The sequence below is a fragment of the Eleutherodactylus coqui genome, chromosome 1 (genome assembly GCF_035609145.1).
Source record: "Eleutherodactylus coqui strain aEleCoq1 chromosome 1, aEleCoq1.hap1, whole genome shotgun sequence".
Classification (NCBI taxonomy): domain Eukaryota; kingdom Metazoa; phylum Chordata; class Amphibia; order Anura; family Eleutherodactylidae; genus Eleutherodactylus; species Eleutherodactylus coqui.
In genome coordinates this window covers 286,110,022-286,126,027 of record NC_089837.1, presented here as the reverse complement: position 1 = coordinate 286,126,027, position 16,006 = coordinate 286,110,022, and the positions used below count along the sequence as shown (strand labels likewise).

Here is a 16,006-nt window from a genome sequence, read left to right as displayed (position 1 = left end):
GCAGTGACTTTCAGACAATGCATATGTAAAACAGGACCCGAAAGGCAAAAGTCATGCTGCCAGGCATCAAGCAAACAAAAAAAAACCAAAAACTCGAATTTGAATGTGGAACTATATATATTTTACTGTATATTATATGCACATATATGTGATTTACTGTGAAACTCATTAAGTGTTTATAACAGACCTACAAGATATAAACACATCACAGTCGTTTTGTTGGCTGAGGCCACAGCATTCATACACTGCACAACGGTTGCCACAAGTGGAGTCAGAAGAGTGGTCGATCAGCGGCGTGCCAACGTGATGCTACAGCAGGCATGAAATTTGAACAGAGCGTCCAGCTGAATAGGAAAAGGAAAGTCAGTCTGGCAAAAAGAACTATTCCACTGGCACCTCCTGTGTCTTGACCTCCACTTGCTGCGGCGGTTTGTATGAGCCCATCCCTGCTGCTCTTTCTGCTTCCTCCTGGGTATAGGGCTCGTCTTTAAGCTGCTTCAGCCTGTAATAGACAGAGGACATCTACTACAAGATCTGACATTCTCACACGTGAGGCCCTGTCAGGCACACCCACAGCAGTTCAGTACACCTCCCTCATCAAAATGCACACGCTCAAACAAGCTTACACAAGCTGCAGTTTTACAGTGGCTGCATAATGGTCACAAATCTTTACCTGCGCTTGTGAACTTTCGTTTTAAAATGCTCCTTCAAGGTCTTCAGGTCAACGAAGTATCTCCTTAAAGATGTGAAATAATTTCTGGTGAGAACGGGCCTTAGGTGAATAGATTATATAGCTGCTGTTTATGTGTATGCAAAGACAGATGTATTAGTAGGGCTGATTGTAGGGAGGGCCATTGCCCTGGACCTTCCAATATATTGTAAGACCAAACAATATTATACAGATTTACAATATCCAATCAAAACACTGGGTTGAATTTACTTAAACTTACTAGCCATGTTCATGTTCTTCTCCACTGCCAGAGAGTAGCATATACTCTTATGTTTGACATAACAATAAATGCTCTGCACACAGTTTATTCCTACCATAGTGAGTATTGCAAGGCTACGATGCATACCACTGTAGAGACATTTAATGGCATATTTGGCCCTTTTGTATATGACATGCATTATATACAGTATGTGACATACACTGGGCGCAAGGCGCCCTATGGATACATTTGGTGTGTGCAGTGCAGGGCTCCAAATGAACACCAAAATGCTTGTCAATGCAACCAAGATTTTTCAAACAGTGGCAAGACTTTAATCTTGTCGCCATTTATGACTGGCAGCGCTGCCGCAGTGCAAGTTGACATGCTGCACATCTTCTAAAATACTAACCTTTAACACATCCACTGCCTGCCAAAGAGTAAACCAACATAAATCATAATGAAGAACAGTGTACACTAGCAGTGAGCAATGGAGATCACTCACCATTAGCTCTAAGTAAATATGTGTCAGTCTCTCCTCCTCCACCCTCTGCTCTCATACACTTCCTGTCCTGACATTATGCTGTCTCCAGTAACACAGATAACATCACTAGATAGCAAATTAGGAAGAAGGGAAACCTGTAGTGGCCAGCACTTTAGAGGGATTTTTTTTTTATTAGCACAAAAGCATTATTTTAAGTAAAGTAAATTGAATAAGTTTTGATAGTTATTCCACTGGCTTATAAAAGAACAAATTGTTACATGCAAAGATGATCACTCGAAAGTCGCTCAAAAGACAGTTTGAGTGTCAGTTTTGAGCGATCATTTTGCATAGATACTAATGGGCACTAATGCCCATTAGTAGCTTATTAGCTTCATTTGCATTTAAATGAAGCTCCCTTCACTGTATGCAGATAACAGGTGGTCTGTTACCTGCATGCAGCTCCATTGTTCTCCCACAGGACAGCAGCTGAAAACAATGTTATCAACACTCCCGTGGAGAAACACAGGGTGCTGCCCCTGCTATCAGCAGGCCAACCGAACGATGGTTTTTATGCTGAACTAAAAATCATTGTTCAGCCAAAAAGCTAACAATGGTCGCATTTACATGCAATGATCATCGCTCAAAATACATTATTTGAACGAATTTTGAGTGATAATCGTTGTGTGTAAATGGGCCTTTAGAACAAGGGAAAACAAAAGTATAGAAACAAGAATTGATTCTCTAGCCACAATACAGCTATTAATAGCTGTAGTAGGATATTTTAGGCTACTTAAGTTTTAAGTGTCTCCCCGTAAGGAATTAGAAGACAAGTGATTGGCAATGAAATGGTTTAACCCTTTAGATGCCACAGTTTATAGTGGCCGCAGCATCTAAGTGCACAGACAGAGGTAAATCTCCTTCTGTCCCACCCTATAATGTGATCACAAGATGAGGAAGCGCTCGATTGGATAACGCTGACAGTGGAACACACTGCATTACAGACACATAGTGGTTTATTATAAAAACGAACATTCACATAAACAAAAAAAACATTTAAGTGACCTTCCAGTTTCAGGACAAAATTCTGTCTCAGTACTGAAGGGTGGAGAGGGATCTTACCAGTACTCTGCCTAGTCTTTTCATTCCGCTGGTTTGATGCTTCGTTTCTGAGCAGTAAGGCTGGGTTCACACAGGGAGGACTTGCCGCAGAAATTCCATTTCTCAGAAATCTCGTCCCCACGGGGCGGCAAAGCCGGTGCTGCGGCGCGGATTCCCCGGCCGCAGCGTGTACATTTTTTTCCTTCTTCCGCTGCGGCCGCGTTCTCCTCAATGCAAGTGCCAACCGCAGTGGAAGAGTGAGCGGCCAGGCAGCTTCAAAACCCGTGGCTAAGTGCCGCGGGTTTTGAAGCAGCGCTTCTCCCGGCGGAAAGCTCGCTGTTTTTCGCTGCGGCCAAACCGCGAGATTTCCACCAGGATTCCGGTGTGTGTGTGAACCCAGGCTAATAATGACTGCCGCCATTTTCTAGTGATTTAATAGATGCTGTGAAGTGTTCTACGACTGTCCAGTGCTGATCATGTGAACAGAGCTAACCAGCTACAGTACATTGATAGCTTTAATACTACCAATGCACTGTCATCTTGGCCACCTGAAAAACGCAACTGGTGGAAAGACGGGCAAGGAGGAGAAGATAAAGGACAGGTAAGATACCCCTCCACCCTCTGCTCCAGGCACAGAATTCTGTCCCAAAACCAGAGGATCGCTTTAACACAGCAGTATCCAAAAGCCATTCAAATAAAAATTTTAAAAAACACAAAGAAAGGATTACTGGTTTTCGGCCATCCCAAAATAGTGTATGTACCCCACAATTGTATCAATAAAAGTAACAACTTTTCCTGGTGGTGTCAAGATACACTAATACCGTAGCTGTGTATGTACAAATATAAAAGCGCATTGGGGTGGAATAGGGGTTTCTGTGGGATGAAAGGATCAGGTTCTGAAGGAGAATTTAGAAGCAAAATAAATGGAGAAGAGAGATTAGGGAATATGATAAACCTGCCTAAAGAGATGTGTTTTTAGGGTATGCTTAAAACTGTGGGTATTGGAAATTACATGATTGTCTGGGGTAGCGCATCTTAGAGAACTGGTGCAGCCCAGGGATAATCTTAGAAATAGGAGTGGGAGGTTCAGAATACGGCAAATCTTAGAGTAAGGTCATTAGAAGTATGTAGAGCACTAGCAGTGTGACAGAGAGGAGGAATGAGATGTAGTATGGTGCAGCACTGTGGAGAGCTTTATGGATGAGAGGGAGTATAAATTGTATTCTATATTGGACTGGTAACCAGTGCAGTGAGTGGCACAGAGTGAAGGCTTCAGTATAATTGCTGGGCAGGAAGAGGAGCCTGGCTGCTGCATCCAGGATGGGTTGGAGAGGGGAGAGTCTAGGTTGGGACATCGAAAACCGATATATCAAAATATTGATATATCGGTAATGCTTTGGCGATACTTTTCATCAATATTGTTATGTCTGATATATCGGTAACATCGATAGTTTAAGGCGATATAATATTGATTTTTGTAAAGAAGAAACGTGTCTTGTGGTCTGGTGACCAGATGTTCTTTCTTTACATTCTGCCCTTTCCTTTGTGTTGGTACAGGATGTAGTTTTGCTCGAGGCACTGATGAAATTATAAACAAGTTCTAGAAACTTTTGGAAAGTGTGAGGTGACTCTGTCACCAATAAGGTTTGCTCCAGACAAAAAGTGGGGCCTTCGGCCCCTTTTCCACATGCGTTTGTTCATCACGTTAGACGCAGGCTCCGAACGCTTGCGTCTAACGCGATGGCTGTGGGCAATGCTTTCTAAATGAAAGCATTTCCACATGTAGAAGGAGGGCTGAGCAGAACAGGAGACGGACATGTCGTGCGTTCAGCGTCTAACGCGAACGCGGTGCCCATAGAAAAGATAGGAGACCCATTTCTTGGCTCATTAGATAACGATTATTGAGGCCAATGATAAAAAACTTCTTTTCCTATACCTAATTTTAATTAGATGTTTCATCTGTAATTTTTATTTTCATTTGTAACTTTAATATAATTTCATGTTATTAATAGTTATAAGTTAATAAATTCAATAGTTTAAAGTTTTAAAAGAAAACTATAATTTTTTTTGTTGATTGTGTTGCTTTATTAACCCTAGACCGGTTTTATTTTTATACAGCATTTAAAAAAGTCGATATATCGAAACATCGATAGTTTTCCATCAATATTTTACAATAATCGATAGTTTGTTCAGTCTAGTGTAGGGGGGGGTGTGATCAGTAGTGAGTCACAACACTCATAGCAATAGATTAAATATACTCAGCTCCGTTAAACCCACAAAATGCCTCAGACTGGTAAAACTGGCTTTGTTAAAGACTGCTTAATTCCTTTTGGTATGTTAGCCGTAGTAGGAGATTATAAGATGCTTGTTCAACAATACGTACCATATTTTTAGAATTACAGTCTTAAAAATGAACAGTTTTAGTTCTCTTTTGCAAAAATGATGGATGATTTGAAAAGTTGCTGGCGAGAGCCTGACGGACATTTTCATCAGGGCGATCCTTGTCATCCTTGCTGAGCTACAGTGTTGCTTAGCAACGGCTCTAGCTATAGACATGTGCTTGTAAAAGGGCATTACACTGACAGCAGACAACCCTATTGGCCCCAAAGTCCATGGGAGGGTTAGATCCCCTAGGCTGGAGCCCGCAGCGGAATCCCACCCTGCCTGAGGACTCTGCATACCTCTGCCGGAAGTTGGCGGCATCTGCGCGGACCTCTCCACTTCCGGGTTATCTGTACTGCGGATGCTTTGCACAATGCGCCATCGGACATGCACAGTACAGACTCCCTTTTTTTTTTTTTAAATCTCCGTTATCCTGCGGGATCCGTGTCCATTCTGCAGTGTCAGCTGCAGATCGGACGGCTTCCATTGACTTCAACGTAAGCTGTCCGTGCAGGAACCACACAAAAATGGAGCATGCTGCGATTTGTTTTCTGGAACAAAAGGTCCGCATGCTTAAATCCATTTGTGGACGCCCATGCTTCTCTATGTGCGGCCTGATTTGCAGGTGCCCCACACAGATTCCGCAAATTAAATCTGCCCGTGGACATTGGGCCATTCTTTGATCAACGGCTTTTACTGAACTTCAATTGTGTTACAAGTTAACACTTCTACGGATGATGGAGGGGTTTGAGATCACTCAATACCAGAACAGTTTATTAGAAGTCCCAAAACTCTGTAGAACTCACACGAACACTTGTAGGACAGCTCTATTTAGCCTATGTCCACCTCTGTGGCATCATAGCAGCACGCTAATACTGTGTCTCAATTGTAACAGGCTCTTTGGTCAGGGCCACTGTGTCAGCAGCAGTTTCCTCTCTTAACCCTTTCCAATCCAATTTGTAGCCTGGTTTTCCTAGGGGGGCTTACTCTTTTTCTGCCATTATACAATGGTGCTATATGCTGGCTAAAGCCAGTACTGCATGAGGCGACACGTTGGATAGGCTCCGACAGCAGAGAGGCTGGCAATATACAGTAAGAGAACCCTGACGGACGTCTTCCAACATCGGAGCTGTAAATCATAATGTCTTCACAGGTCAGACAGTGGATTGGAAAGGGTTAACTCCCGTCTCACCCTGTCACCTGACTGGCTGTCGGCTCAACCTGTAAACACACATCCGATTGGTGCACAGCTTTCTTCAAACCCCCATGCACTCTACTCCTGGGCTTTTCGAGTGCAGTCCTTTGCACCCCAGAGGCAAGTCAGGCACCCATTTCTGCTTTGGTTACAGTTTCCACTGTTGTAGAGCGGTCTTTTTCACTTCACCATTTTTTTAAACTTCTCCATATCAGTGACTGGTTGCAACTGCACTGCAGGCTGTTTGCAGCACCACACTGCCAACTGTCGGCTGCTACTAGATGCTTCGAGGAGTTCTGGAACTGTGGGAAAAAGGAGGCAGGGCTGGACATATCAGGTTAGGTCAATTCTTTGGAAACTGCTGACATGGTGACCCTGACCAATTACCTGCCTGTTACAATTGAGAGACAGGATCAGAGTGCTGGTATGAACATAAAGTGCTGCCCTACAAGTGTTCCTGTGAGTTGCACAGACTTTGTGACTTCTAATAAACCTTTCTACTCTATATGGCATATGCCAAAATGTGCTACTTCTTTTATGCCAGAAAACCCTTTAATGTAGGTAAAGTTTGATTAGAAGTAAATGTCCAGTTTATAAGGCATATGCATACAGCATCTTCACACTTGTATTATTTCTTGTCCACCAGTTTCCGTGGCCCTTTTGGCAGTCAAAGCGTAGTATGACACCCTATTTTATTTAACCCTTTCCAATCCACTGTCTGACATCTAAAGACACTATTATTTAAGGCTGTACAGCTCCGATGTTGGAAGACGTCCGTCGGGGTTCTCTTACTATATATATTGCCAGCCTCTCTGCTGTCGGAGCCTATCCAACGTGTCACCTCATGCAGTACTGGCTTTAGCCAGCATACAGCGCTGTTGTATAACAACAGAAAAAAAGAGTAAGCCCCCTAGGAAAACCAGAATATAAATTGCATTGGAAAGGATTAATAAACACCCACAGTAAGGCCGCCCTTATACTGTCAAGAAAATCATGCGAGATTTGTGTGTTGCGAGACTCTCAAATATGAACCCCATTCTTTTGAATGGGTTCATACACATTAGTGATTTTTTTCCTGCATAGTACCGTGATGCGATGCTATACCAGAAACAAATTGCAGCATGTTCTATCTAACTGCGGTGGCAGCATCACCGGCCTCATTGAAAACAATGGGAGAACTCGGCAATCCTCTGAGATGCGAGGCTGTTTTCAAAAGAAAACGCCTCGCATCCACAGGGCATTCATATGAATGGCGAGGGCGATATCGGGCCACGATTCATAGCCTGATGTCACCCTCGCCAGTGTGAAGGGGCCCTAAGTAAATAAGATCCTCTACAAACTGAAGCCATGATGTCAGTGTGGACAGAACAAGGCGTCTGTAATAACTGCATTTACAACAATGTAATAAAGATTCCTCTGAACTGGGAGAAAGTTCCTGCCATACTAAAATCCTCACATCAAACCCAGAAAAGTTCAGAAGAACACAGGAAGTTATTACTCACGCGCAATGTATACAGTAATGCTGAGCATTTCCGGGAAGACTGTAGTCAATTTCCTGATTTAGTAAACCATGGGCATTTTTAGGAAGGAGGTCTGCATGAATCTGATCTAAGTCTTTAACTCTTCTTTTGGTTTTCCACAGTTTTGAAATATTTTTCTTTTTGTCACTTTTGTGATTTCCAACCTGCTTTGAGCGAGTCATGTTTGTGATCGTGGTCTAGAAAGAAATATATAGCATAGAAAAAAATATGATGAAACAGTAAAAAGGTTGGCATCAAATATAATAATACCGCAATTATGTGTAGACCAGAGCTGGAGTGATCCCAGGAGCTGGGCAACTAATACTGTGTTACCCCAAAAATAAAACCAAGTCTTATATTAATTTTTGCACCAAAAGAAGCACTAGGTCCTATTTTCAGGGGATGTCTTATTATACTTACCTAGCAGGCTTCCTGTAGTCCTCGGCCACCTACAGAAGATCGCTTCCTGGTTACAGGATTCATAAATGCCACCCCCAAGAAGTGATGACTGTGATTTGTTCTCGAGCGCTGCTCAACCAATCACGTCCATCGTGTTGTGGAGGTGGGATTTATGAATTGGCTGAGCTGCGGCATTGATTGGTCAATTAATAAATTCCACCTCCACAACGCGATGGTTGTGATTAGTTCTCGAGCGCTGCATTGATTGGCAGCGCTTGATGAACCAATCACTGCCATCACTTTCTAGAGGTGGGATTTATGAATCCCGTAACCAAGAATTGATCTTCTGTGGGCGGCCGAGGACTCCAGCAAGTGTGCTGGAGCTCCAGAGAGCAGCAAGAAGACCCTGCCCAAGCCTGCTAGGTATTGTTTTTTTTATTTAATGTAGCCAGTGCTTATTTTCAGGGTAAGGCTTATATTTCAAGCCTCCCCCCCAAAAAAAATCAGGGTAGGTCTTATTTTCAGGGAAACGGGGCAAATCTAAGAGTTGTTTTCTGGGGGTTTTTTTTAGATTTTGTCCACCCATGACAACAATTTCAGTAGAACTAATCTAAAAAATGAAAAAGAAGAAAAAAAACCATCAGTAAGGCCGCTTTCTCACCTGCCTTAGCGCTCAGTTCAGCGTTTCTGTCTCTGCCCCATTTTTAGAGGAGAGAAACTAAAAAAAATTTTTTTAAAAAGATACTTTTTTTCACCATTGATTTTAATAGAATTTTAAAAAAGGAGGGGGGGAGGAAAGCAAATAGAGTTTAATTTGATTCCATTCCGTTAGGTTTATGTTTTTTTGGAAGGGAAAATGATAGTTTTACATCCCAAAAAAGACGTAAACTTGACAGAAGCTTCTCCCTTCGTGTTTTTTTTTTTTTGAACCCCAATAAAATCAATGAAGGAAAATAAAACATCCCCTTTCCCTGTTTTATTTCAGTTTTTCTTCCCCCCCAACTAGAGCAGACAGAAACCCGAACTGACCCTAACACAGGTGTGAAAGCAGCCTTCTCTACATATCCCAAGAGGAGCACTTATAGCTATAGACTACTGCAGATTGTAGGCTAAGAAGACGTCTTCCCGCTGAGATAACATTTACAACGTTTGCCTTAGTCACATGACCGTATGCATAAACCGCTGCGAGAGTCTGCCAGCATTTTACCAGTCTATGTGAGCCGCAAAGACTGTACTGCGCATGGGTTCTGGTTTCCACCGGGGCTAGGAGTGGAGAAATGGGTTTGCCTGGCTCAGTGATAGGGAAGGGGCAGGTGACGCCCCCAGCAGTGGATTGGCTGCTGCTCCCCGCACAAAGCATGTCAGGTCCCGCAGGTTCCGTGTTAAGCCCCTAGAGTGACAGCGCGGGACGGCAGCGATGACAGATTCCAGCGGAGAAGGGCTGCCACTGGCTGAGGAGATTGACAGCGGGGGACCGGAGCGGAGTTGATCCCGCACTTCTCCTCCTGCAGTGGACAGCAGGGCTGCCTTCACCGCCACCTACATCCATCCAGGCATGGTGAGAGCAGGCCCATATTAAGCGCCGGGGCGATTGACAGCGCAGAAGCGGCGAGGGGACAAGGGAGATCAGTGGGGTGAGTGACAGGAGAGGAAATTATGGCATGGGGGCCTCTGCAGCAGCACCTCAGGCGAATAACAGCCACCACCTGACATGCTGTCTGCGGGGGAAGGGAGGAGATGGCCGTTACGGGGTAACCTCACGGGTATGTGTGACAGCAAGGGTTAGGGTTATGACTGTGCATTAGGCTTTGGCTTATGACTGTATACAGGAAGCAGATGGGACCTGGGGACCTCAGATGCTGACACCTGGGACATTACAAGCTGTGTGCGGGGAGCAGCCAATACACTGTCCAAGGTGTGACCTGCCTCCACCCGGTCAACAAGTCTCCACCCTTTCTACTGGTGGAGACAAGATACACCATTACCCTGTGCATGACAGCGTATCTCACACATGGAGTCATGCGCACTGTGACTGTTTTTTTTATTTGTTACATTCTCTGCTGTGCTTCATAGCACGGTCACGGATGCACAGCGTTGCATATACTGGCCATAGAAAAGTATAGGGCTCTGTGTGTAGAGCATGCTGCCATCTATTCCTCACATGTACTTACATGCCGCGTTTACACACTAATGTGAATGGATCAACAGAAGTCTATTTACTTTCATTGACTCCATTCACCATGTATCATGCAGTCATACTATGTGCCAAAATTATGGTCATGTAAATGAGCCCTAATTCAAAGGCTAGGCGCTACACTAGACTGCGGGGACCCCATGGATCACTAGCACAGGGACCCCAACTCCCTCCTCATTTGCATGGCTGAAGTAAGGAGGAGTTCGGGGGAGACAAGTATACCCACTACCGCTCTATGGCAGATATGGCATCCACGTGTCCTACAGAGCATGTGACCGGGGTCACGAGGGCCGACAGCCCTGGCTGAGCTATCCTGATTTTATGCACTTCGCCGCTGTGAAATCCCCATCACTGGGCAGCAGACGTTATGAAGCAAGTGGCGGGAAAGGCCGCCAGCGGAGCAGGAGCAGATACACACTATTGTCGGGGGAGAGAGAGGGGACACTCACGTCCTACATGCAGTAACTCACCACAGTCACAGTCCTGCTCCTTCACTACCACGCTGCATAAAACCAGAAGCGCTGCAACACAAGAGAACAAATGCATATTTGTCGCCTGTATTTCTATAAACGAAACTGCTCGGCGGCCATTTTCTCGTAGACTGTGTCGTACGTGATAGATTGCGTCTCTACAGTAAAATGTCTTCCTTTCATAGCAGACTACGAGACGCCCGGCAGAGGAAGTAACTCCTGCTTGCGTCATGCCAGAGAGGAAACGCAGTCCCAGCTGCACTTTAGAGATGGACTCTTGCCGATTCTTACAGCGACCTCGCAAGGTGGTGGCGTGTAATAGCAGTGTGAACGCCGGCGGCTGATGCCGGCGAGAAACTCAGTGAATGGGAAAAGCCCCTTGAATGCTGGCAGATAGTGTTTATAGTAGTGATCTGGGGAGTGGCATCCTTTAATGAAGGGATGTTACTGGGATAAACTTATCACCCGTGCACATTATGGCCCATGTACAGAGGGTGCTGCCACAACCCCCGTGGCTAGAGGTCGCCGTGTAGCCCTGGCCTACAATAGCCTTATTGTTGTAGAGCAGGTGTTATAACAGAATTACGTCACCAGAGTTCTTTCCCCCGTCTATACCACAGGTTTCCATCTTTAGGCCGGGCTCACCGAAGCGTTTGGTAAAGCACTGTGTGTACCATGCAATGTTGTACCGCTGTGTGAGCCGGTGGTGAGTGGGCATAGCGCCGCGTATGGCAGTCATTTTGCCTTGCGCTCCACACTATCTCCCCCATGCTCTCCTGCACAGGCTTCCTGGCTTCATTTTTTTAATTTGCTGTTCTGTCTCTTAACGACATTGTGTATAAACGCCGTACATGTAACAACGCATGCACAGAGGTTATTATGTGTCCATAGAGAATAGGGCTGGATTGCGCGTTCTACGTGGTAAAATAGAACATGCTGCGTTCTTTTTTTACGTGCGGATTCTACACAATTTTATACGCAAGAGTGAGTAGATCAATGAAAATCAGTGTATTATCATTGCCTCCATTCAGTGCATAGAACGCATTGAAATTAGGCTTGTGTGAGCCTCCCCATAGGCCTCCTTCCCACAGCCGCATGCCGTTTTCCAACCATATTTAGGCCCCCTGTCCACGGGTGTTACGAAGTCCCGCGGCAGATCGCCGCCCAGGAGCTGCACGTGAATCTCCACCAGTCAGCCTAATCTGATAGGCTGGCCGCGGAGAAGCGGGGCAAATCGCAGCATGCTGCGAATTGCCGGCCGCGTGCAGAGAATCACTATGATTGTCTGCTCGTGGACACGGGGCCGACGCTCTCCATAGCAATGCTATGGAAAGCCTCAGACGGCGTGATTCGCCGGCGAATTCACGGTCGTGGACAGAGGGCCTTACACATTAATTACTTTTTGACACTATCAATTCCCAATCTTCACGTATTTAAAGCCATTCATACAGGGCATTGCTGCATGGATGTTAAAAAATATGCAGAAGTGACGGTAAGCAACGATTGGCAGAAATCCTCAGAATGGCATTAAAATGCCCAATTAGGGCCAGCTATCTCCTTTTCCCAGCGTGGTACACAGGGTAACTTCCTCCACCTCCCTTTTTTCTGATGTGAGTCTATGTGAACTTTCTGCGTATCAAGTCGAAAGATAGGGCAAGACATTTCTTTTCATGTGCCATATAAAATTGCAAACAGCCGGCAAGAGGAGGAGGGGAGGGAGTGGGAGTTTAGCAGACATGCTACTAAACTCCCTCCCTTCTCCAGCAGATACCTTAGGCTCCCATAGGAGTCTATGGGAGCCGCTGTATTCCAGCCAGGAAGATAGTTCCTGAACTATCGTTCCTGCCTGGCGTAAAGGCGCCCGGCCGGCCAAGACAGCACATAGGAGCGCATTTCGGCTGGGCGCTTTTATGCCGCAGGAATATGCCCATCTGAACTGATGCATTGTAAACCAATGCATTAGATGGGCAGCATATATCGTCCGGCCGTGAAAACGCAGCCAATATGCACTCTTGTGAATGCAGCCTCAGGCTGTATTCACACAGTCTGATTTCTTTTTGGAACCATCAGTCAAAAATCTGCTATTTTTTTTTTTTTTTTATGCGACTGCAATGCATTTTAGCCTTAAAAACACATTGCATTGCTGTACATGTATTTTTCATGACTATGAAGAAAAATTGTATGTTGTTCCAACAGTTAAAATTCAAATTGCATGCCATGCGTTTTTTTTCTCAAATATGATTGTTCTCGGGAAGAGTAACCAAGTAATCTTGTAGATATACCTTTTGTGTAATATATATATATGCCTCTTTGGCTCTATTCCATTTAAGCCTGAGGAAGGGCCCCAAGTAAGTTTGAAAGCTCGCTGTAACATCATGTATTTTTGTTAGCCATTAAAAGGTATCATATCTACAAGATTACTTGGTTTCTCTCACTGGGAACAATCACACAATGCTCTACTGGCTGACACGGTACCAAACCTTTTTTTTAACCCACCCATAGAATATAATGGTCGTTTATCAAACAATAATCACCCACAAATATGACATGCTGCAACTTTATTATTTTTATTTAGCTCATCAAAGATAAGTCTCCCATGTGTATAAACCCACAGAAAATAATGTGTTCTTTACTAGTGCGAGTTGCGTCCATATCGCATTGTACACAACTCACAAGTTTCTCTTCCCTGTTTGAGCGCTCAGCTAGTCGTGCTAAAACAGCGCAGCTATCTGAGCGTTAAATCACGTGAATACATAGCAGCTGCGAGCACATCGCGGCTACTATTAGCAAGATTAGCTCCCCTTCCCTTTGCCAGCCGGCTCTCATAGGACAGGTCCTATCTTTTGAGACGAGAAATCTCTGCGTCATAAAAAGGAAACCATGGGTTCTTTCAGATGTGATTTTTATTTATTTATTTATTTTTTTGACGCACTTAATGAGCATGTGAAAGAGGCCTAAGACTACCTTCACACGGGCGAAAGCGATATCAGACTCGTTAACGTGCGTTTTACCTGCGGATGCAAAAACGCCTTACATCACGTCTCTGAAATTCTGATTGATCCTCTAGCACTTGTTTCATGCGCGTCGGAGGATCAGCAAATGTTTCCCATTGATGTCAATGGCAAACCTCACACTCGCGTGCACATCGCACAGCATGCGGTGTCTGACTGTCCCATTAAAAAAATGGGCACTGTATTCTGAGAGAAGCGAAAAAGTAGGACTTGCAGTTTTTTTTTTTTAACCTCGCAGTATCGCTGTGAGGGTGGGGGGAATCGCTCGTGTACGAATCCATTCAAAAGGATGCATCTCGCAATGCACAAAACACACGCAAGATTCACACTCCTGTGAATACAGCCTTAGGCTGATCTCACACAGCCACTTTTTACCGCTATAACCGCGGCATTTTCAACATCGCTGTTTAAATCTCCCATTGATTTCAATGGGGCCTCGCAAACATGCGTACGATTGCGGGGCTAGATGGCGCTCTTCAGCGCTGTCTGCTCTATTTTTTGACATTTAGCACATAATTATGGGGTCCGCTAAAACACGCTACAGCTGACAATGAAAGTAACATCGCAGCACATTGCCGCGTTCATGTGTGAGAGTGGTCTTAAAGTAAGAAATAAAAATCCCCCCTTCTTCCCTGTATACACAGAATATAGATGCTTTGTTCACACGCAGTTGGGATCCTGCAGAAAATAAAGCAGTTGTTGGCTGACTCAGAATACAGGCTGCTGTAAATGGTGCCTAAACTGTAGGGGAAATGACCTATTTGGAAGCTAAAATCAGGTGTGGCTCGTAAAAGGAGAGAAAGTATAAAGGTTCCTGCACAGTGGCAAGAGCGGTATCAGGCCGTACTTCACAGCCCGATACCGCTCTCACAATCCTTCTAAAGCCCTGGATGCGAGGCGTTTTTACAAGGAAGCAGCCTCACATCACAGCCAGACTGAAGAAAACTCCTCCTGCTGCCGGCCCCATTGAAAACGTGGAAACCCCTGGATGTGAGGTGTTTTCATTAGAAACAGCCTCGCATCCCCGAGGACGGGGTTCCCTTCATCCGCGCTGCAGCTGTCAAAGCCAAGGCAGGAGATCACTATGTTCTCCCATTGCTTTCAAACTGGTTGCTGCCGCCAGCCCCGCTGAAATCAATGGGAGAAGATGACTTAAGGAATCTCCTGCTGCAGCTATCACAGCCGCAGCAGAGGATCGTGATTAGAGATGAGCGAACGTACTCGTTTCGAGTAATTACTCGATCGAGTACCGCTACTTTCGAGTACTTCAGTACTCGGGTGAACAGATTTGGGGGGCAGCGGGGGGGGGGGGTGGCGGCGCGGGGGGTAGCAGCGGGGAACAGGGGGTAGCCCTCTCTCTCTCCCTCTCCCCCCCCCCCCCCACTCACCCACGGCGCCCCCCGAATTTTTTCGCCCGAGTACGGAAGTACTCGAAAATCGCGGTACTCGGGCGAAAAAGGGGCGTGGCCGAGTACGCTCGCTCATCTCTAATCGTGATCTTATCCCGATATCGCCAAAGGCTGTGATTTGTTTTCTGCATTGCAGTGCTATGAAGGAAAACATTGCAGATAAGTATGAACCCATTCGAAAGAATGGGTTTCATATTTGTGCAAGATTTGTGCACCTCGCAACACACAAATCTCGCACGATTCTATCGCCAGTATGAAGGCAGCCCAAAGGACAGATAGAACTTCTCTTTATTGTATCCAGGACTGGCATTATCTTCAAAAACTGCATGTGTGGCTGCAACCCTAGGGAATGTTCAAAAGGAACATAGTAAATATATAACCATAGGAAGCTGTCTGGCTTTAGGAAGATGTGAGGAATTATTTATCTGCTGATACTATTTCCACACAGTGAGCTCCTATTCACATGTATCACTTACACGTGAAACTGGAACTCATGCAAGAAGACAAGAAGGGAAGGTGTTGCGTGTAGAGATACCACAGAGATAACCAGAAAACAAGGTCCATACCTAGGAGAATTGGAAGTTCAATGCGTAATTACAAAATAAATAGATGAGACGAAAGTCCTATATTGTGCAGTCCCAAAACTGCAGCATGAGGGCTTTTACCCACTAGTTTTTTTTTAACGCTGCGATATCGCTGCGTTTTTTTTTACTGCAAATGTCAGTGGGACTTTCTAATGTTAAAATCGCATCACACAAAAATCGCAAGTTTGCGCTTCTACAATTTTTGTGCAATGCGATTTTAATATTAGAAAGTGCCATTGACATTCGCAGTAAAACAAAAAAACAAACGCAGCGATATCACAGCGTTAAAAAACCGCTAGTGGGTAAAAACCCTGAAAAATTAAATAAGCATCTA

General features: G+C 44.9%; 2 protein-coding genes across 2 annotated transcripts in view; one reads left to right on the top strand and one right to left on the bottom strand.

The window, feature by feature from the left end:
• Positions 1–98: 98 nt before the first annotated feature.
• ZNF593 (zinc finger protein 593) lies at positions 99–10,719 on the bottom strand. The gene is made up of 4 exons (XM_066572478.1): positions 10,669–10,719; positions 7,588–7,802; positions 674–736; positions 99–502 (listed from the first exon to the last, which is right to left on the bottom strand). Exons 2-4 carry the CDS (start codon positions 7,785–7,787, stop codon positions 382–384), a joined length of 384 nt encoding a protein of 127 aa, XP_066428575.1. The 5' UTR covers positions 7,788–7,802; positions 10,669–10,719; the 3' UTR covers positions 99–381.
• Positions 499–16,006, top strand: part of C1H1orf232 (chromosome 1 C1orf232 homolog) — a 53,198-nt gene continuing 37,690 nt past the window's right edge. The window contains exon 1 of the mRNA XM_066572469.1: positions 499–760. The gene's annotated coding sequence lies outside the window, so the exon portion shown is untranslated. The remainder of the gene's footprint in view (positions 761–16,006) is intronic.